This window comes from Thermobia domestica, chromosome 3, assembly GCF_964235325.1.
Source record: "Thermobia domestica chromosome 3, izTheDome1.hap1.1, whole genome shotgun sequence".
Lineage (NCBI taxonomy): Eukaryota > Metazoa > Arthropoda > Insecta > Zygentoma > Lepismatidae > Thermobia > Thermobia domestica.
Genome location: NC_137456.1, coordinates 330096671 through 330120157, shown reverse-complemented (window position 1 = coordinate 330120157; position 23487 = coordinate 330096671). Strand labels below are relative to the sequence as shown.

At 35.7% G+C, this 23487-nt stretch overlaps 1 protein-coding gene across 5 annotated transcripts; it reads left to right on the top strand.

Moving 5' to 3' along the window:
- Window positions 1-575: 575 nt before the first annotated feature.
- On the top strand, window positions 576-22767 carry LOC145681205 (uncharacterized). Of its 5 annotated transcripts, XR_014130741.1 has the most exons (9): window positions 576-732; window positions 3843-4012; window positions 5690-5777; window positions 5913-5998; window positions 10739-10875; window positions 11656-11722; window positions 12314-12476; window positions 14918-15094; window positions 18250-18389. XR_014130741.1 is itself a non-coding variant. In XM_081752719.1 (8 exons), the coding sequence occupies exons 1-8, from the start codon at window positions 666-668 to the stop codon at window positions 14956-14958; spliced, it is 819 nt and encodes a 272-aa protein (XP_081608845.1). In that variant the 5' UTR covers window positions 576-665; the 3' UTR covers window positions 14959-16625. The 5 variants fall into 5 exon arrangements, 4 of the variants coding, with proteins under 4 accessions (XP_081608845.1, XP_081608848.1, XP_081608847.1 ...); XM_081752719.1 differs by lacking the exon at window positions 18250-18389 and having other exon boundaries at window positions 14918-16625; XM_081752721.1 differs by lacking the exons at window positions 576-732; window positions 18250-18389 and adding an exon at window positions 839-1129 and having other exon boundaries at window positions 14918-16625.
- Window positions 22768-23487: the final 720 nt, after the last annotated feature.

Genomic DNA, 23487 nt, shown 5'->3' with positions numbered 1-23487 from the left:
ATGTAAAAGAATGGTGAAAGTTAAGACATAGGACATTATTCTCTCCTAAGTACTAAAATAAAAGTCAAAGTAGAACAAAACAGCGTTTGCAGTGGATATGAATGTCATTATTATCTTAAATACAGCTATATATCGCTAGAAGTATTCTTCGCAGAGCGCTTGTGTTAGCTCACTGGTACGCTGTTGGATTTCAAATCTTAAGGTTGAGGGTTCGATTCCCATCTGAGTCAACGTTTTTCTTATGAAATTCTATTTTCCGCAATGCATAAAAAATTATATAAAATAATTACATTAAAATACGTCAGTTGTGTATATATGTAACATATACACTCTAAAAACGAGTACTGTTATCAGAACCATAAAAATATAGTTAAAATTGGCATTGTCATTGGAAACATTATTGTGGTTATATATATAATATTATTTTTTTTCTATGTTACCAGAATGATATGAGAAAATTCGTATGTGCTGTGTGAAAAATATTGCATAGTTATCATTTTTATTGTTATAAAGATTATCTTTATAGCTCCATAAACAATATGTATGATTGGTTGTGCTATTCCGTGTTTGCGCATGCGCAGAAAGCCGTGCAGGAAGAAAGAAGCAAGCCGCCATTTTCTTGTTCAATCGTATTGTTTCTGATATTTGTATGAATTTCTTGTAAAATGAGTGAAAAAACTGTTCAATTGTTACGAAACTGGCAACTTGAAGACCTTATAAATACATTTCAAGGTAAGTTTAGTATTTTAAAAGAAATGTGTGAAAAAATATATGCTTCATTTTGTTTAAATTCTATGTGATTGAGTAATTCAATTTTAAAAACATAGTGATTTTAAATCGTGTTACCTCGGCCGTATATTAAAGCAGAACTGGTCGTACTATCCTGTTTTAGGGATACATACTTATAATCATGCAATATTCTTTTAGCGCCAAGTGAACTCTGTGTTTTAGAAAGTGTTTCTTAACGGGGAAGCTGCATTGTGCACTCTATAATCAACGGGGCTGGCATAGGTTGTTACTGTTTCCAGCATCAATATGTGCCTAAGTTACATCATGGAATAAAGGTCCATGGACGAATTCACAATCAACCCCGATGGCAGAACTTTCTTCGTCTTTCTGCGATGAGCTTGTAAGTCAAAAATTTTCTGCAGGAATTTTGCAAAAATTTTCAATTTAACAATCACAAGTGTTATGTTAAAAATACGCTTTACGCGACGTAGAAAACAGTTTAAAATATATTTATGCGAGTTGCCCGTGCATTTAAGACATCTACGCATAGCAGGCATGTTTTTATACTTTTCTGTTGGCTATTTTTTCCCCTCTTCCAATTTTTTCTGGCAGTTTGGTTCCTTTTTTTAAAATCGAATCTCAATACTCATTTCACACAGTATTGCCGAGCTAGCGACAGCGAGTGAATGCGAGTTAGAGCCCTTCAGGGCACGTTGCTTTTTCCGTTATTATAACTAAATGAAGATGTGAGTCAGTGATCTATAGGTCCTATCCTAAATGTTGCTGTTACACGGGTAGGGGAAACTACAGGATCCCACGTCCCAGAGATCCTACTTCCAATCCAGGTCATTCTAACCATATAGCTTCAAGGAAGGGTTCACTCCAGCAGACAGGCCTATATTAAATAGAAAACTTCTAGGTAGAATACGATGTGAAACATTTTTCATGAAGGAATGAGGCTGTGAATAGAAGTAATTACTGTCAGTGTACAGCATATTGAAATGAATTTTGAGTGATAGTGTACGTATTGTATGTGTATGTGTGCTCTTCTGCTACCTTCATTTATGCGTATATCCACCTTGGCTGCCACTCCTGCTCCCTACGGATGTATCCCGTCGCTAACTTCGGGCCCCCCTTGCTGCGCTCCTCCACTGACGGTTAGACTTCGTGCTTTTTCGTGACCACCAAGCACACATTGGTTCATGTTTTATGCACTGTAGCTTTTATGACATACGTCCACACTGTATTTATACCGAGCCCTCCTAAGGTCAATCTCAAAGTAGTAATGGAGCTTCTCATTTTGTGCATGCTCTGCTAAAAGAAATACAAAGCTCTAACCTGACCTGAAAATGTAAGGAATGTATCAAAATTCGGTAGAACTCAAAATGTTCCTTCGTGGCTATATGTTTAGCGTATTTAATTTTTTGGGGAGATTCAGGTTTGATTCCTAGTGACAGCTCACGTAGTTCGTATTCTACGTTAATCTTCAGTTCCCCGTCTCGTTACCAGAATGCAAGAGAGATTTAAAACTAGTGGCGGCTCTTGAGGGAGAGAGACGACGGAAAGGGTTACCATTTAGTTACTACTATCTAAAGGAAGAATAACGCAATAATAATCGGTATGGCATTTATTCCGAAGTTGGGCGTCCGCTTTCGTCACGTTTTTTCGCTGTTATTTCCTTTCCACACTTTCTGCAATTTGTTATTAGGTTCATTAATCCGTGCTCTTCACAAACTTTTAAAAGATTTTGCTCGTTATCAACGTATTGCTTCACAAATGTTAAAACTGTTAGTTCATTGCCCTTATACATTCGCCACGTTGATAACATAAATGCTCGTTTCTTTCCCACAATGCAACTATTTGGTTACCTTGCGCAAAGTAGTTCCCTCCGCTCGGCGTATAGTCCCATGTTTATAACCGCTTATATATAACAAATAAACAGATTTTTCGAGACATATATTATCAAGCACACAAACGATCAAATTATCCATATCTTCTGTAAATTTTAAAAACTTCGCTGGAAACGGACGCCCAACTTTGGAATTTAACCCATCGGTATTACTTGGGCGTACGATTCTACCAAATTTTGACACATTTCTTACATCTTCAGGTTAGGTTAGAACTTTGAATTTATTTTAGCATAGCATGCACTAAATGAGGAGCTCCATTATTACTTGCAGATTGACTTCAGAAGGGATCAGCTTAAATAGTGTAAACGTATGGCATTAAAACTACAGTGCATAAAACACGAACCAACTTGTGCTCGGTGGCCACTAAGGAGTAAGAATGCTATCCAACGAGTCAGTGCAAGGGCATAGCAGGAAGGCCTCTGCGGTAATGAAAGGTGGGGTCCGTAGTGAGCAGGCGCGTCAGTGACGGGGGTATGCGCATAAACGAGGATAGTGGAAGAGCATACACATACAATACTTTCACTATCAGTTCAAGATTCGTTCAATGAATATATAATTTCATATATTCACACTCTCATTCTTCCACAAAAGAAAAAAAAAGTTTCACATATTTTACCTATAAACTTATTATTTGGTAGAACCAGTGGCGTAGGGAGGGGGGCAGAGGGGCCGCCCCCCCAAAGATGTACTTTGATGTTTGTAATTTTTATATATTTTTATGTTTATATATTTTTTTTGTTTGTAATTACTCTAGATGTACCTATAACAGCACTGTCCCCCCCCCAAACACACATCCTGGCTACGGTACTGGGTAGAACCGTCTGCTCGAGTGAACCCTACTAATCTTTGTATAGTACATTGGCAGTGAAATGTATACAAATCCCTTAGGTTATAGTTTGAACCAAAACATCTGTCTTTTCTAATCATAGTTTTTGTCAGCCTTGTAAATCACCAACTCAAAAACAGTGATAACAAATAAATGGTTTCTTGGGTTTCTGCGAAGTGCATATTACAAATGCGGGAAGTTACACTAAGGTTTTAAGAAATATTTAAAAATATATTTCTGGCCATTAGAATGTACGAATTTAAAAGTTTTCGAGCTTAATGTTAGAACAGCCTCCCCATCCTCTTAAGGTTTAAAAACCATTCTCCTTGCAAATGATTTTAATTTGAGCATTATTTAGTGTCCTTGTCTTTTCACAGAAGAAGAAATAGATGATGAGGCATTTGAGCATTTAACAGAAGATGCCATTAAGGAGTTGATCCCAAAAGTTGGAAAGCGAATGAAATTCCTATATAGATACAATGCTTACAAGAAAGAGAAGGCTGAACAGCCGTGTTTGATTGAAAATCTCGTGGCGACGTTAATACAGGTGTGTGTGTGTGTGGGTGGGTGTGTGTATCATAACGTATTGATTACATATATATCTTTTAAGGTTTAAAAAATTGATATACCGTAAACTGGGTATACTTTGGCCCAGTTTTTTTTCTTTCTTCAGAATTTCCCTAATATCTCCTAAGATCAGGAAAAACTTTAATGATATTTCTCATTGTTAAAATGCAAACCTTTGGCTTTATTTTGAAAGCAGTAAATCAGTGTGATCAAAAATGATGATATAGTTTCAATTTTTTGATGCCATGCAGGATTTTTTATGTTTGGGGTAACTTTAGCCCATTTGTCACAATGACAAATTAATACTCGAAAGTGTTATTGTAACACTGTATTTAAGAAATAGAAGAGAAGAACAAGCTATTATAAACACATTGAGAAACTATCAACGTTTTTACGCAATTTCAATCGAACGAGAAATATCGTCCAGTGAACATATTTGTATTCTAATTGGGGGAATACGAAACATCTATAAAAGAACGCTAGAAACTTATGGGTGAAATCACTTTGTGCAATTTAGGGGCAAACAAAAATATCGTTTAATGAAAATTTCTCTAAGTATATGAATACTTAACATCCGAAAATAAGAGCACCATATTCTTCATTGCGGTAGAGTATTTTACCAGCACCATACTGCTCAGTTAAAAAAATAAAAAGAGAGAGAGATTGGCTGGTTTAAAATAGCTGGTTTTTTCAAGAAAACCAACTGGTTTAAATCAAAAAGCGAAAAAAAATGTTCGTAATCTCTTGATTTGTGGGTTATCACGTTTCACTCTCCTATATGATTCTCATTATATTCAGACCTAAATTCCCCATTCATTACTCAAAGAGATTATACTACAAAGGCAACATTTTAAATTTTTTTAAAATAAGTTTATGAATGTTTCTGGTGTGATTTTTGTATAGTTTATTATTATTGTTATGCGATTGCAATCAATGTTCACTATTAATAAAATACATCGAAATGCCGTATCTTTTTTTTTGGGGGGGGGGGGTATACAAACCTCATGAGAGGCATTTATTGAAATCAGAAGTATCTTTGGTGTCTGTTTATGTATAAATGAGTCATAGTGGACTAAAATAATTCGTATCTTTATTCACTTTTCTTACGGATATGCAAATTAAGTCGTTGTATTTCTTTAACTTGGACTAATAAAAGTCGTAGTGATAACTTGGGCTAATTTAGTTCTTCTGTATTTTGCAGTACTTTGAAATTGTCCATATGTAATTCTGTATAATGGTTTCACTTGTGCAACTGTTTATCTTTTTGTCCTTCTGAAATACCTCTTGACAATTATATTGACAAATATGTAAAGATCAGTACAATGTATTTTTATCAAGAATCCTTCGTGAGTCAGTCGACAGATGTATCTCATTTGTGGTCAATTAAATGGAGGACAGTTTCGAGTTTAAATGGAGGACAGTTTCTCTTGGATGTAAGCCGAGAAGCGGTTAGGATTTAAAGTTGCCAACTGGTCCGTTTTTCAGAATACAAGGTTGAATAGCAAGACCACATAAAAGTATAAGGGAAGCTTTCACTAAGCGTTTAGAGGTTTTTTTTTTTCAATTGTAGAAATTAAATCAGGAGAAATGTATTAATGAACTATAAAATGGTAATAAGAAATTAAGCTGATTGTATAATGTAAATTATATTTTTCAGACAAATGATTCATTAGAGGAGCATAATGGCAGCAACTACTCTTTGCCAGGTACAGAAGACACTGTGGACTTAACTTCTCCAACACCCTGTAAGTAACTAGGGATATTTTTATATTATATATCTTAAGTTTGACTTACATGCTGTACCATTATGTTGTGATTAATGTTTTTTTATAAATGTTTATATTATTTTTATTAATGCATGCATTTTTATTGTTCTGCAGCTTTCTCAAGCAGTTACTCAATTGAATTTGATTCCAGTAGAACAAGCACACCCACAATAGGAGAACTTCACACCGAAGGAACAATCGTAAGTAACTTGTGACGAAATTCTATAAAATTGTTGTCTTATTTGAAATATTACCTAAGTCTTGAATGTTAAAGGCTTTCGTTGTATATTGTTTTGTGTAAAACTTGAATTAACCTAGGCATAAGTGAGTTGAAATTATAACCATGAGTACCTAGCGGCTTCCACACACTTTTTCCGGAGTTGAAATACTTGGTACATCGCATATGCTCGATATATGGTTACCGCATTTCCCCATGTAGAAGACATTTTTTTTTTTTTTTTTTTCGAAATATTTGGTATGTAAAAGCTCGGTGCGTCTTATAAAGTGGTGGATTTTTTCGTTGTAATTCCCACTTGATTGTTTTCGCGCTGGATATCTTTGCGGTTCGAACTTCTTAGCTTTGCGATATTTGTTAGCCTAGCGTGGTACGAAGGTACGGTAGTTTTTAATTCGCGTGACTTTCTGTGTGGAGTTTCTGTCATCATGCTCATTATTACTGACTTACCTAACTTCAGGTTACGTTTCCCAAAGAAATAGGTGCGAGATAGTTTCTCAGTTCAAGTTTACTTAGCTTTCAAAAGTCAATCGTGCTGCTCAATGTCAGTTTGGTTCTTCTCCAACTAAGAAAACAATCAAAGACTGGCGAAGGTAAAATCATATTGAACATCTCATTGTCGAAGTAGACCATGAGAGGCAAGTCAGCAGAATGGCCAGATTTATAGAGGGAATTCAGATACATATGAAGAAAATAATCGCTGTGTGTTTCGATAGGATGAGGAAAGTTTTCGCAGTGAAGATTAGTTGTGATGATTGTTCACAATGATGACTAGTGTATGATTTTTATGATAAACCGAACTCAATAATTTTATGTATACGGTAGGTACAGTACTTTTATTTTTTTTACCTTCCTTTAATTTTCGTGTCCGAAAATAAAGTTGCATCTTATACATGAAAAAATACTTTATTTAACAAATATTCGTTGAATTCTACCTTTGGAAATAATTAAGGTGCCATGAAAGACATTAAAAAAATAGTCATGTTGCCGTTTCTTGAAATAAAAATTCTTCAAAGGTGCCAAGTTAAAACTGGATTGAAGTCCCCTTTTCAAACTCCGGTTACTGGAACATGTATTCTGAATTTGCACATTCACGCCGTATTTCCAAACTACCGTGTAACTTTGAAAAAGAAGTTTCGATCTTCATGTGAGCATCATTTGAGACCTTGGGATTTAGGGATTTTTTTTTTATGCAATTGCAAGAAATGGGATACATTGGGTCATATTTGCAGAAGAAAAGCAAAGTGGACGATGTTTGTTTACATTTGCAGTCAAAGTGATCTGGGCACAAGATCAAGACTACATATTTCGTATACGGTACTATCCAAGATTCACAAGTATGTGAGAAAATGCAAAAATACTTAATTATATGAATTTTAGTGCACTCTTTGCGTTATTTGATACAATTTCGGAAATCTAGAGAAATTAGTTCACTTCCGGGAAGTTTTGGCATTACGTTAGCTAGAACGTCGAGAAAGATATGTAATTTGCACGATGCGTAATTCAGGAAGTTGTTCTGTGATGGTCAGATACACACATGTTATTGTTGTGCATTGGCAGTTGAAAATTAATAAAATATTAGTTTCCATTGCAATAAAGGGCCGGAACATTGACGTTAGGAGCATGCCCAGTTGAGGATGGCTCTTTTAGACCAGGGATGTCTTAAGAGCTGAGTACGACCAATTAGTGCAGTCCTAATGAATGATAATTGTTTTTTTTATTATTGTTTTGTAAGTTGAGTACTTAGTAGTTAAACCTTCCTACAGTCACCCAGCACAGTATGTATTTGGGTTGAAGTTTCTTTATCGTATTTGTTCATGTGTGTGAATACGTGAAATTATTAGTATGAGCATCTAAATGCATGAGCCAATGAGGGCTTCCTAAATCAAAGTTAATTACTAACTGTGCTGAATGGACGAATGAGATGTTGTTTTAATACGTTATGCATGTAGCTTGCGAAAATAACTGTCCGGAAGTTTTTGAGAATGATCAAAAATGATGCGAGATTTTTTTTTTTTTTCTACAGCTTATAATGTTCCATATGGTTGCATATATAACTTAATGTTACAGGGACGACGGTTCATTAAAATCAATCTCAAATCGAAATCAACGTTCTTTGCTATTGTTTCATATATTTTGATTTAAGTTTAAGCATTTCAATATACAGTAACCTTTCTCTTTCCGTTATAAAAATCCGTTTCCCGTTATGTGATGTTATAAAAAATCTGTTTTTTCTCAGTGAATAAAAATTATTAAGTCTCTAGTGGATAAAGGAGTTCAGTCTTGGACAAGAGTCTAGATTTGCTTTAAATTTATTAAATCTGCGTTAATTTATTATTTCGGCCATTAAAAATCTGAATTTCGGTGCGCGCTAGTTGTTTGTTTAATGGTTTGGAGTCAAGTTCGTTGATGGTGTTCCATCTTTTATTGCGGCTTCCCTGAATTTGAAATGGACTACTACTTTTATCTGATGTGAATCCGCATTGTGAATATTACCTGTAGGGAGTAGGTAACTATTTCAAAGCCTGACATGGGTTTCGTGCCTCATGCAGGCTTCTCAGCTATGAATAAATCTAGGCAATATATCTGTTCCTCCAGAATTCTAAATTATAAACAATTTGATTCGGCTTGAAATATTTAGGACGTTCATATGATACATAATATTTAAGTAAGGGATTTCGGATTCATGTTAGAAAGTATTAGTGGCCCAGGGAGGAATGTTTATTTTATTTATTTACTGTTCATCTGGTTCAACATTTGCCTGGAACATTTAAATTAACAACCACAACCACCAACGAAATTTCATCCGTCACAATAATTTCATACTATATTTCCAAATTGGGATTTCATTTTTCTAGTTGCCATAATAGCTGATAGTAAACAATATCAATATTCTCACTTGGTTACGATGGCTTCCACAGCTCAGGATATTGTTGCCATATCAACGAGAGGAGTCTTACCCTAACGAGGGAGATTATATATCGAAGTGGAAAATGATTTATACACTAATCGAAACCACTAATTATTCTCATTAAGAAACTGTAATATTATTGGTTCGAATGCATGTACAGTGCGAGTCATATGCCCAAAGAGCATTTCTCAGTAGTGGCTTTTCCTATCTTTCCATTGAGTACAAGAATTAAAGTGCGAATAAACTAAAACCCGACTACAGAAAGAAGTCCTAAAACGCAAGATGTTTGCACAGTGTTATCGTAGAGCGTCCAGACGTGTTCCATTTGCTTTCATTTAACCCTTACGATACCAAGGGAGGGGAGTTCGTCGAACCCACAGAAAATTATATTGTGAATTGTACTTCTCTGCGTGGACAAAAAAATCCGAAAAAAAAATAATATTGTGTAATGGAATGTTAAGAAAAGAATCCTGCTTGATTTTGTTCTAAACGGGTTCTCGTTCATTTTATTTAGAGCAATAATATGAACTGGGTTCAACAAGCTCCCCCCCCCCCCTGGTGGTGCATGTTATCTTTTTTTCGTACTGACTTAACAAGGGCTTTTAAACGATATGCTACTTGACTCCAATAGCCGCTTAAAAAGTTGAAGTAGGACTCCGTCTGGGACCTTGCAGAGGACCTTTGGATTTTTTTTTTTTTTTTTTTTTTTTTTTTTTTTTTTTTTAGTTTCAATCATTATACTTTTGAAATGATGACACACGCGTTTTCCTGTTTTGACTCTGTTGCGCCGTTTCAGATCTATAGGGGTGGCCATAGACTTTACAATGAAACATTTGCTGACATTTTCACCGGCCGCTATTTTGCACAGGATAATTTTAGACAGTCGAGACTTGTTCCATCTTCTTGCATTTCCAAACAGCTTTCCAACGATATGCTACTTGACCCTCTTACTATTTGCAATTTTTGAGTTGGACCCTGCGGGTGGCCCTAGGGCAACACTTCTTGCTTTGATACATTGTACTTTTAAAATGATCAAACACGTGTTTTCTTGTTTTCGCATCTGTCTAACCGTTTGCGATTTCTAGGGGTGGCAACGGACTTTCTGGACACCCTATATATTCATATAACTCATACAGTATATGCATTCGGAAAATTATTACAGTTTCCTAATAGGCGTCATTAGTGCTTTCGATTGGTGTATAAACCATCTTCCACTTCGATATATAATCTCCCTCTCCTCCCTTGTAAGTAATATTCTTCAAGGTTCCAAAGTCTCATTGAAATCCTAAACGTAGAACTTGAAATTTGCAATATTACCATGCTCCACTCGATGAAATTTGTGTCGTCCATAGCTACCAATTCGCTTTAAATAATAGGGTATTGAATTGACGACTGTGCACCAAGATTTATTTGTATCATTCTATCTGTAACATATTTTGCTCAGAGAGCTCCTTCGTGGATAAGCGGTTAGCGTACGCGCTTTTGCCGTGGGAGCCCTGGGTTCGATTACCAGCGGGAGCTCATGTGGTTCGGATACCACGTTAATCAGTAGGTCCACGTCTCATATAGCCTCGCTGCTGAATGGGACGTTAATCTGAAAAAAAATTCGCTCAGTACAAAAAAAAATCTAACCTCTCAGTATAACTGAATGTTTAATATTTACATGGTTACAACCGTTTTAACCTAGGTCTACCTGTTGTAGATGAGAATGTATTTAATACGTTTTCACTCGTGTTAAAATTAGTCCTTTGCCACTACTTGCATATTAATGGATTTATAATGTTCGAATTTTAGGATTTGCGAGCAATATTAGAAGATTCGTTGGAAGGCAGAGAAGTGTTGACCAGTTATACGTTAAATGGGTCTTTAAATGGAAGAACTAGGCAACAACTGGTTGAAGTTATTATTCGATACGTAGGTGCAGATAAAAGGTAAATACTGTTTTAAAATATTCTGTTTAATATAAGTGTTTTTTCCCTCCAAAATATTATGTTTAGTGTATGGTGAGCTTTTGCCCCATAGACAAATATATATTACTTTCTTACACAAATCCAGTATAGGACCATCGCTTGATCTAATGGCTAACACGCTTACCTTCGGTTCAAATTCTATAATCAATAGGTCCAAGTCTCCTTTAGTCAACGTGGCATAATCGTGGGACGTTAAGCTGAAATTAACCATATATATAATTATTTATTGATTCAATTTATGGGTATTACCGGCACCCACGGCCTTAAGCCCGTCGCATTTAAGGGATGACGTCCTTCGGTAGCAAACTATCCAGGAGAAGAAGGAAGAGACCGGCCTAAGACCTGTAAGTTAGGTACCATCCCGGCATTTGTCTTGTGTGAATGAGAAAATCCCTGGAAACCCCCCAACTCAGGATGGCTGCCCAGAAAAAAGGTATTACACCTTTTCGACCGAGTGACTCTATGAGGAATCGAACCTAAGACCGTTCACGCCAAGGGTGGGAGCGTCAGCGACTACGCCACGCGGGGCAACATATATATTTGTCTTATACCTTCAAATCATAATTGCATGGAAATCATTCGTTTATTCACTATTTATAAAGTACTACAGGATAGTGTATTCCTGCTTCAATCCATAAATTGTATAGAAGGGGAAGATGGGAGAAATAATTTCATAATGTATAAAATATTTCGAGGTTGGATTATATAATATGTTATAACATAGCTCCTGTTTACTTTTAGGATTAGTAGCAAGACGTTCACGGAACTGAGTGAAGCTATAGTGCAAATTTTCCCTACTGAGAGCAAAGTAAGTTTGTACATTATTTAAGCACATTTTAATTGTAACAATATGGATACTTGGGAAAAATTATTAAGCATTTCTGCATGCCTTACTTCCAAGGTGTTTTTTAAAAAATACCTGATTTATCAATTTTGGCTTTTCTTGACATTTAAATTTTCCATTTCAGATAATTACACGAAAAATGTAAGTTAGAAACAACGATAATGGCAGGAAAATGATAAAGTAATAAGACAGATAAAGTAGTAGAGATCAGACACCTAAGGTGCTAAACAAAGGTATAAGAAAAGTGAAAGAGAAAAGCGTTTTACGTAGCACACTTTGGTCAAAATATTAAAAGAAAGAACGTTTGGAACATAACTATGTAAATTATATATTATTCTAACTATCATGTGGGTAAATGGATGCTCTGAGCTACTTAGAAAATGATAGGTCACATTGAAACTTCTTTTACTTTAATTTCAACAAAAAAAATAAGTATGTTAAGGTTATTTTCCAACTTATGTATACATATTAAGAGAACAATCTTATATATATATATATATATATATATATATAATGATTTCTTGTAACTGACTTTATTACTCCTATTTTGCACAGTACACCTACTACGTACCCTACAAACAAGTTCAGGGAAAGAAAGTACTTGCAAAAGGAAAGCTGTGGGATAAATACAACAACAGGAAACGTTCCTTGCGAGAAAGCGGGGTCCTGTCATATAAGAAACGTAAATCAACAGAGCAGAAAGATTTTCCAATAGAAGGTAGATTTTTCTTTTTTTATTGATTTACTTGTTTTTTACTCTGTTCATGTTTCTTTCGTGTTTAGGACGTTTTTTGGAAATGTAATCCTGTTCATGTGTACAGAACCCAAATTTTTAGTAGTGCCAATTTTATCTAGATCTAATGCTTTTTATTGCACAAATAAAATATTCTTTACTTTGCAACAAAAATAAATTCGAAGAATACTCAAGTGTAATTACTATAAGTGGTAATGGTGATACGTGTAGTACGTAACTACTTTTAATGTAAAAAAAAAAAATAGTCCGGTTAGATCGATAGTGTCAGTGATATTGACAGTTAATGATTTGTAGTGTCAGTTGTTAAATCACGTACGCTGTAGCCTATAGCATTAGCATAGGTCAGGGCGTTTGCCCGTGTGGCAACTCTCCCCCTTGTCGTCAAATTACGTCCCCCACTCTTTATTAATCTATCATTACACAAAATGTGTATCTGTTATAATCAAATAGCACTTCATTACTTTTTTGTTAAACTTTGTAGCATGAATTTTCAAACTCATTAAACTAACCTAGTTCTATTTAAAGATTAGAAATAACAATTTGAAAGTTTTAATTGTAATATTTATGGAAAGGGAAGTGTTATTCCATATTTGAGCTATTATTGAAATGGGAGAACCGAACGTGGGTACTGTAGCTTACAGTCTGTAGGGGAGAATGGGGGACCCTGAGCCATGAAAAAGCCCCACAACTTTAGCTATACACATAAATAGAGCTACCCTAAGTCCGGCCGTGTGCGTAGTATGATTTTTTTTTTTCATGTGGTATAACGTTCCGCTCTGTAACATGTTCTACATATTAGTTTGAAATGTTATATCGTTGTCAGTTATTTTCCTACATTATTGCATGAACTCTATACAAAATTTAGAGCTCCCTGTATCAGATACAGGGTAAGTGTGTTTTTGACCAGACTGTTACGTACAGCTTTATAATAAAATGCCTTTCTTATCCGATATATAAAGGGCATAAACAAAAAGAATGGAAAAACCTAGTATAAAAGAGGTAGCCATTTCAAACACGATTTACTGACCGAGTATACGTGTGGAGAACGTCAACACAAATCGATTGTTATCAAAAGTGAAGCGTGGCGGCGCTTCAGTGATGATTTGCATCCTTTTTCTGGTATTCTGCCGGACCAATAATCATCTGCATGGACATGTCAGTGGTAAGGACTACGCAAGGTGTGAAATCCTGGAGAGACGAGGAATTCTACTAAATATTTTTGGAAGATTCCCCCAATTAAAACGTACTGGGGGAGAATAAAATGAAATGTCAGCAGTTTGCAAAATATTTACACTAATTTGTATATAAGTAACGTGTATTTCATGTCTAATTAATTGGTGAACTAGTGGTCAGCGGTATAATTCCTAATATTGCATAGTTTAAGATTTTTGGATGACCAAGTACGTGAACGTTCATTATCGAAACCTTGCACTGCAAAAGTGTGAAGAGCTTTGTTGTTGTTGTTGTTGTTGTTTTTGTTTTACTCTCCAGTCCTTCAGCCTACAGTTTCCCCACCCTCTACTTCGATCTCATGATTTCGCACTCTGGAACTACATAACCATTTTAAGTGATCAGCTGCATCCCATGGTGCAAACTTTGTTCCCAGATGGTAATGCAGTGTTACAAAATGAGGGAGCCTCTGTTTATACACCTCACATCATCCATGATTGGTTTGCTGACCACGAAGATGAAGTTTCACATCTGCCATGGCCTCCAAAATCGCAAGACCTCTCAATATCATTGAGCACTTTTGGTCAGTTTTGGAGACCAAGGTGCGAGACCGCTACCCACCACCGTCGCCTCTACAACAGTTTGCAGCTGCTTTGGCGGAAGAATAGTACAACATCCCTGTGACAACTATACGTGGCCTGTATACCTCCATTCTCCTCGACTGCAGGCTGTTCTGCGTGCCAAAGGTGGTCCTACTCGCTGTTAATAAAGGTATTTTGCAATTTGTTAGGTGTTTCCGTATTTTTTTTCCATCCCCTGAATATGCACTACCGTTTAATGTCATTACACATGAGTATTCTTCAAATATACTTGTATAACTCTTTGCTTTGTTTAATACATATTGCAAAATATAGAAAACCGCAGCTGTACAGTAGAACTATTGCAGAACCAAACAGACATAGTTAAATAATTACTAAGCTGACGCAAAATGCTTCATCAAATGAGAGAGAATAGAGAAAGAATAAAAAATAAACAAAAGAGCAGTAAGTAAAGAACGTGAAAAGGGATGCCATATTCCGAAAAATAATGTTGCATCTCATTATACGTAGTTCTCTATTCCCCCCTGTCGAAACTTTCTTTTTTTTCTGTCTAATTAAGCACCCGCTTAAGATATACACTTATGACGATTTTTTATAGTAATGCCCAAATACGACCTGTTTTTATAATCTTTTCAGATTTAGATGATGAACAGCAGTATGAATATATGCAGTATTGAACCATGGGATAAAGTTTGCAAACTTTGGGAGTTAACGTCTAGGAAAAGACAAGGTGAACTTAACCATAGTAATAAAACAATCAATCAATATTACATTGAATATCCAGCATTGAAGCAGCCACTAGGATATACGCTAGTAAGTATGGTATCACATTTAGAAAGTCACGGATAAAAGCAGGCCTGAAACTTTTTCTTATAGTGGTAATAGTTTAAATTTAAATAGGGATTTGCTCTTTCTTGTCCTTGTGCAAGTTTAAATACGGTTGTTTGTGTAAACCATACTTGGTGCAAAGTTTGTGTAAACCATACTTGGAGCATATCAGGTAAAGGGAATATTGGGAAGAAGTCATGTTCATAGCATTTGTACGGCAGGCTATGGTACACAAATAATTAAGATGTTCAAAGGATAGCGCATGCCTAAACCCAGCAGCGCGAACTTGAACTGTTACTACTGTTAAAATACCGTAATACTTGTAATGGTCGTTAATGGTTTTGAGTACTAAACTTATATTAGAATTTAATATACAGCATCTGCATGAAATCCGTACAACTTGACAAGATTTTCAGAAACTCGATATGGGTTAGGCAACCAATATTACACAACTTGCACTTGCTGGCCACCAGTAAGATACCGGTTCAATAGCCAATAAAGACACCCAGCATCAGACGGAATAGGATTGAAAAGTAATTTATGTTGTAAAGTACTTCTTTCATTGGACAATCTAGTACAAGAAAGTGAAGGTTGTACTTGAATATGGAAATCATAAAAATGTCAACAAGGCTAACTCTTCCTTTTTCCCCCAAAAAAGCCGGCTTCTTTACATCTCTATGCGTAAGTGCAAAATTAGAAAGATATAAAATAATTTCGAACTGTATAGGCGCAGAACAAGGATATTGAAAAAAAAAAAAATGTGAAAAAATGGTTAGATTGGTAATACATAAAGAACATGTATTATTATTAAGCTTCAAATAGTTATGCACTAAAAATCTCAAAATATGCATGTAAATATGTCTTTAAAATCGCCATGATATGCATCCAAACATGCACTTAAATTTTCCCAGATATGTTCTCTTTGCAGTTGGCATGTCGAACTGCAATCAGACAGAGATAGACGTAACTAGCTTACTTATCCCTTCAAACTGCTGGAGTGATCTCACCAATAGATAAAGGTGACCCTTGTTTAACTGCATTCCATTCCAAGAAATTCTGTTAATGACATTTCGTAGCAGGTACAAAGTCACTGAACCAGATACAAAATATGTGCAAAAGTAGAATTTAAATCCCAATAGGGAGCAACTTAGATAAGAGAAATTATCCATGAATTAGTAATATTTCCATGTTGACTTACAAATTATGATCATCTTTGAACCAGAAACAATTAAATATGCATTTGCATATGAAACATGCAAAATGCATAACTATCCGAAGTCTATTTGTTATATTGCCCACCGAAGTTTATATATTTTGCTATGAAAGACAGTGGCTCGTAAAATGACCATATTATATACTCCTTTATTTTTCTGATAGATTGAGATTGATTTCACACAGAAATACAAAGGTAAAGAATTAAGTCTCTTAGCGAAGTGGCCAAACCTAAGCTTAAAGCTGGAACAGATTTTGGTGAATAAAGCAGGAAGTTTGCCAGAGACACGAGATTTAAAAGCAGTACTGAAAAGAGAAAAGCTTAAATCAGGTTAGTATTGATATTTTCTCCCATAAGGAAAATGTATTTTGCTTGTGTTTCAGTTACCTCGTCATCAGAGTTTATAAGGGATTTAAAACTCCAGTGGCGGCTCTTGAGGGAAGTCACACCGGAAAGGATTACTATTTTATCGCTACCGTCTAATAGAAGAAAAATTAATGTACTAATCTTTGTATAATACATTAGCGATTAAATGTGTACCAACTCTCTCAGTTTATACCAATAACATGCTTATTTTTAACGTTATGACTTCCCTCGAGAACCATCAATGCTCACAGTTGTTTCTTCTATTGTAGCTCATTTGGATTTAATGTTATTTATTGATGGAAAGTTCGATTTCTCTACCTCTTACTCAGAAGCCTAGAAAAAAGTTTCTCTTTATATGAAGCTGCAGTACCAACATGAAGGAAATCAAATCGGTTTAGTTTTATTTGAAATTATTTCGATCCTTTGTGGTATCTTCTTACGTAACTTTTTTCTTGCTGCTACGATTCTTGTTTTTTTTTTCTTGTTACAGTGCATTCTTGAAATATCATAAAGGCTACCCTTGTTTAACTACTGAATACTGCAGGTTGTTCACTAGTAGAGCGTTCACTTATGTTACGTGGGGTTCCTGTTTCAATACCATCTCGCTCCAAATGGGTTTCTCGGAGTTCTCCTGTTCTCTCCACTTTCTTCATTCCACCATTTCATTCATTGTCATAAACGCATTCTGCTTTAGCCTTGGGACATAAAACTCAGATTTATTATTTTTTTTTTTTTTTTTTTTTTTTTGATCAAAATAATTTACACTTTGCGGCATCAAGGGCAGTATACATTTTATTATTTAGGATATATCTAATAGCGTCGATTACCAAGTATGTACTTCATTATTATATCTACAATCTTAGGGAAGAGAATTTAAAGTATGTGCTACTCTGATAAGAGTTTGTGACTTCTCGCCATAGGTTCCGTAGGTACCGCCTTTAGCGCGGGAAGCTCAGTTACAATAGTTCAAGGTAGCACTTTCTCATAGTAATTCAACTGCTAACAGAGTAAATACAGGAGCTCAGGACAGACTTTGTAGGTCTTTGACTTATTATTGATTATAAAGAGGCTACGATTCAATCCTTTTTAGGTGAGCACTGTTAATCTTTAATAGTTCTAGTTTAAAATAGAAAACAACAGGCTCTTTTCGAGTCAAAAGAGCAGACTTTGTCTTCGAAGTTGAGCAAGCAACTGTAACATTGCTTTAGTGACTTGACGTAGGTGTTTTCTTCGTAATTATCGATGCCTTGTACTCCTGGAATATATGTCTTGACGAGCATGGTGACTTATGTTCAAAAGATATATTTACAGTATCTTTTCTACTGTGTGAATCAAGTTTATTCTAGAGAAGTCTTCGCTTATTTTCCGATTAGCATCGTAACACATACCACCGAGTAATTTATGCTTAAAAATAGTGACACACTGACTGCAAATGTGATTATGTAACGTAACAAGTAATACCAAGGAGATGCCTTACACTAAAAGAGAACGATAATGAATATTTCATAGTTTATTTTCTTAAGTTTTAAAAGGATACTGAATGCTTACTCTTTTCTTCCAGATACAAGAAACACAGTCCTTTTCATTTTGTTGGGAAGACATTTTCCTGTAGTGACGTCAGCTATAAAGAAGAAAGATACAACAGGAACGTGGAGACCTACAAAATACGAAAGCCAACAGAGGTTCGTTTTTCACGTAGAGGTAAATGTAACATTGTTTCCTTTTATATATAAAATTGCAAATTTGTGTAGTGAAAGAGTTTCCAGGCTTTGAAAAGTAAGAAGTGGGAGCTAGACTTTCATAGGATTGTGAAATTGCTCCTTTAAATACATCTTCGTTTCTTGTAGAATATTTGTTAGGGACATAAATGAATGTAGTTACTCTTATTTCTCAAACAGCTTTAATAATACAGGGTGCGGCAGCGTTCATAGTACGATATTAAAAACACACCATAAGGCAGTAACTGTAATTTATTTATTACCTCTTATGTCAATTAATAGTTAAAGGTCATTTACTAATGTGTAAGTCATTGTCCATTGCGTGGGTTACTTTTTGAATGTGACTCCTGTCAAATGATGCCCCCTCTGCACAACACATTCATCTAGGCGGCGTTTGAAGCTTTCCATAACTCGGCGTAACGTATTCCCTGGGACATTGCCGACGGCAGTTCTGATGCAATCTTTCAACTCAGGAATGGTGGCTCAACGTGTTCGCAACACTTCTTGCTTCAGGTAGCCCCAAAGAAAAAAAGTATGCACATGAAAGATCAAGTGAGCGACGCGGCCAGGAAATGTCACTAAAACGGGAAATTACTCTACCTGGAAATGTCTCTCGCAAGAAATCCATGAAAATTCTGGCTGTATGCGAGGTCACTCCGTCTTGTTGAAAGCATAATTGTTCCACATTCACATCGACCATACCTAATTGGGGAAGAACGAAGTCTTGCAGCATCTTTAGGTAGCGTTCACTGGTGACAGTTACAGCCACACCGTTATCATCCTCAAAAAAGTAAGGGCCAATAATCCCAAAGGAAGCAACTTCGCACCACACTGTGACACGATAACTGTGCAAGGGCTTAATGTGCAGTTCTTGCGGGTTTACATCACTCCAATAACGCAAATTCTGTTTATTCACTGAACCACATAATTCGAAATGAGCTTCATCTGACATCAGGATAGTGTGCAACATTAGTGGATTTTGGCGACGGAAATCACGCATGGCGTGAAATCCAATCGCGAGGCCTAATTTCCTAAACAATCTGCAGCTTATATGGGTGAAAATGGAGATTTTCGTGCAATATTCTCCTGAATGAGCGATCGGACATATGCACCGTTTGTGAATGACGACGAGTAGATCTTTTTAGGCTACGCAATATTGCAGCACAAACATTTTCCACGGCTTCTGGTGTCCGTACAATTCTTTCACTTCTTCCTGGTTTGTCATTGCAAACAGAACCTGTTATTCGGAATGCATGTACCCACCTCACAATGGTCCGTCCATCTGAAACTTTCCCATGACGTCCCAAGTTGAAATGTTGCCGAAATAGACGCTGGGTAGCAATAACAGTCATTATTCTTGAAATAACTTTCAACAGCAAAGGCACAATACTGTGCACACCACCGCTCCATATCACTGTCACACTCGAAATGGTAGCTCATTAGTACACGAATGGGGCAAGAGCTGGCGCGCATTCATGCAGTATGTCATTGTACTACGCAAGTCAAATTACGCTATGAACGCTGCCGCACCCTGTATATTCTTTTAACACTTACAGTAAAGTAAATATAATAGGTATATCCGCCTGTAGTAGTCGCGCTGTTGCCTGTGTTTGTTAACATTACATACACCGGTAATATTTTCGTAAGGCAGGTAGATTTATTTAAATAAAAGTACGCTTGTCAAAAGTAAATTTAGATATTAAACAGTACATGCTCATGTTTTCGTGCTACTGTTATACTAATACAGTGAAAGATGTCCTTGATGTATGTAATATTGAACATTAAGTACTCTCGTAGTTTGCTTTAGGTTATTCTAATTTGAAAAGAGATGTATTAGTTCAACTTCAATTTTCAGAGAGTTTGGTATGCCAAAACTACTTCATATATTTACCAGGTCCGTCCGTCCGTCCTTTTGTTTAGGACACAAAAGATCTCAAGAGCTACTGCATGGCTCATCATCAAATTTCCCCAATAAAAGATGAAATGTTACGAATAGATTTTTTTGTTAGAATACTCAAACCGGAAGTAGTTCAAATTAGCCATTTTCGGTTTCACCATTGATCACCCTAGAGCAAAAATTGTAATAGATGGCGAATTTCAATATTAAGCTCAGACCAAAACGGTAAAAGATAAAAAGAATCGGTTTTCTGCAAACGAGTAAACGTCCCAGGAATAGCTTCCATCTCCTTCGTAATACCTCTTTGAAGCCGGAAGTTATAAAAATCGACAACTTCCGGTTTCAATATTGATAACGCAAGTGAGACAGACGGAGCAAGGCATATCGAATGTACTTTAGTGTCAAATACTACCGTCATGACTTGACATATTTCGCATAGATAGAAGCAAAATTATAATTAAATTTTCCAAAATACTTTATTTCCAAAAAAATTCTCCCGAACGGTTTGAGATATCAAAATACTGTAAACGGCATTATGATCTTCATGTTTTTTTTTTTTTTTTTTTTAAATCCATCTGCATCATTAAATGTGATAGTTTTGTATGACATTTTCGAAATAAAGCCTTTTGTAAAAAATCAAATTTTCAATTTGTTATAATTTTGTTCCTATCTATTCGAAATACGTCAAATCTTGATGGTACTATTTGACACAAAGGTACATTCGATATGCCTCACCCCGTCTGTCTCACTTGCGTTATTACTATTGCAGAAGCGTTTAAATTTGCTTATTTTTCATATTTGGGATAGTGTTGCGTCGTTGCTTTGCAACACTGAACACTAAGTTTGGTATTGCTTATTTTCTCTTTAAATGCAGAACGACCTGACGTAGAGCTATTTTTAAAATGAGTTGACAACACTGTACACTGAGTGCTGATCTCTTTCTGGTCTTGCCGTTATCATGTTTGAACTTTATAAATGACACATCATATATATATATATATATATATAATATGTGTGTGTGTGTGTGTGTGTGTGTGTGTGTGTGTGTGTAATATATTGTATAGGGTGTGATAGAACTAGACCACAAACTGTAACAAGTGATTCCTCACATCAAAACAAAACATTCATATAAAACTATAGTCAAAATGTATAGTTTTGGAGTATAAGCTCCCGAAATAGTGACAAAATGAACTTTAAAGGTCCATAGCTTCACTAGTATGTGTCCTATCCAAACATCCGTGTTTCAGAATTCTCCAGTTCTTGCATAACAAGTTTTAGAGAGGCAGCGGGAGAGTACTCAGAAAATATTAACTAGTATCAAAATGCTTTTCTAAAGATTATCGCAGAAGTACCCGAGAATTCTGAAACAGGTATTTGGATATGGTACATACTGGTTACTAAGTCAGAGGTATAGAAGCAAAATCTGCTAAATCCATTTTTCAGTTTTGTAAGAAGAAGAATTTTTTTTTTTTTTTTTTTTTTTGCTCATTACGTAATGCAGATGAGTGAAATCTACCACTAAAGAAAAACAATTGTTCATCAATTCTGAAACATAAGAAAGTCACTTTCTTTTCGTTTCCTGACAAAATTGAAGAATGGGTTTAGCAGGTTTTGCTTCTACACCGCTGAAGTGATGTCTGGATCGGGCTAAAATATGTTCCATAGTAGTGGAGCTATGGACCTTTGAAGTTAATTTTTTCGCCTTTTTGGCAGCGTATAACCCCGAAACTATGCTCTTTCAATCACACGTCTATATGAGCTGTTTTCACTTATTTTGATGTGAGGAATCACCTGTTTGAGTTTGTCGGTTTAGTTCATTAACACTTTATAGCTTTAAGATTCCTTTTGACTTCGTTTACAATTGAATGATAGTTTCTTATTAAGTATATTTGGTTTCAGGCAATAGATGAGTTGCAACCTGAGTTGGAAAGACATAGAGAGAAGATGAGAAGATTTGGCCTCACTGTACAGCCTATTCCTATTATCGTCACAAATGAAACATACGATGTTACGGAATGTTATGTCTCAGTGGATTATGAACTCTACAAGATAGAATCACCACTGAAAGCAATGGACATTTGTTTCAAGGCTGTTCATGTTTTGAATGCGATGTACCCAAAGGAAAGCGAGCAAGCCTGGATGTTTTTGCAGAAATTTGTGTACGAAATTGAAACTGTATAGGACAAACATTTCACTGCCGTTAGTACATTGATGTCCGAAATGATGTCCTAAATGACCAGAGGTTATGATAGGCATAGTTTTTCTTTGATAAGTCATATTAGTATTAGGTTATTTTAGTAATATCACCATGTCTACCTGCTTCTTGTGTAAGTTAGCTTTGAAATCACCTAAATCTCTTCTTCTTCACCTTCGTTTTTTTCACAAATTGTTAATCAATAGCAAATATCGTTGTGGCGAAAAATATTGCTTCCGTGATTTTCTAGATATTAAGTCGTTTAGAAAACACCTCCAGAAACACGAACAGCGTAACAGGTGTTTACTTCCAAATGTTTCTCACCATAACCTCGTTGAAAATGTCCCACAACCCGTTGCTTCAGCTGAGACTCCTGAAATTGTACACGGTGTTTTAAATTTTAATGTAGAAACTTATGAAGGATCAACCAATGATCAGCCTCTCCCAGATTTTGATGTTGAAGTTTATAAAAGAACAGTTGAAAAAGACGTCATGCAGTTCTTGTCAAACTTGTATAGCAGGCCAGATATAACAAGGGTACATATCCAGAAAATTGTTGATTACATACAGGAATTTTTTGGTTGTGGATTGATGGATATTCTGAAGGAAAATATATTACAAAAGCTGCAGCCTTTGCATTTACCCTACATACATGAAATTCACAAGATGTTCGACGTAATTTCAAACCCATTTCGTAATTTATCCACAGATCATATGCGCTTAAAAGCATTTGAAGCAACAGGTTACTTCATTCCTGCAAATGACGTGATCGTTGGACGAAAGCTGGTATCCATGAAAAAAAAAGGAAAGATAACTATGAACACTATTCCGGTCATGGCGAAATTCATTCCTATGAGAGCAGTTTTGAAACAATTTTTAGAACTTCCAAACGTTTTGGAAACAATTTTAAAATACAGAGAAGGTTGCTTACATGATAGTGATGTGTTGTTTAACTGTATGCAAGGGGAACATTGGAGAAATCAAACGTAT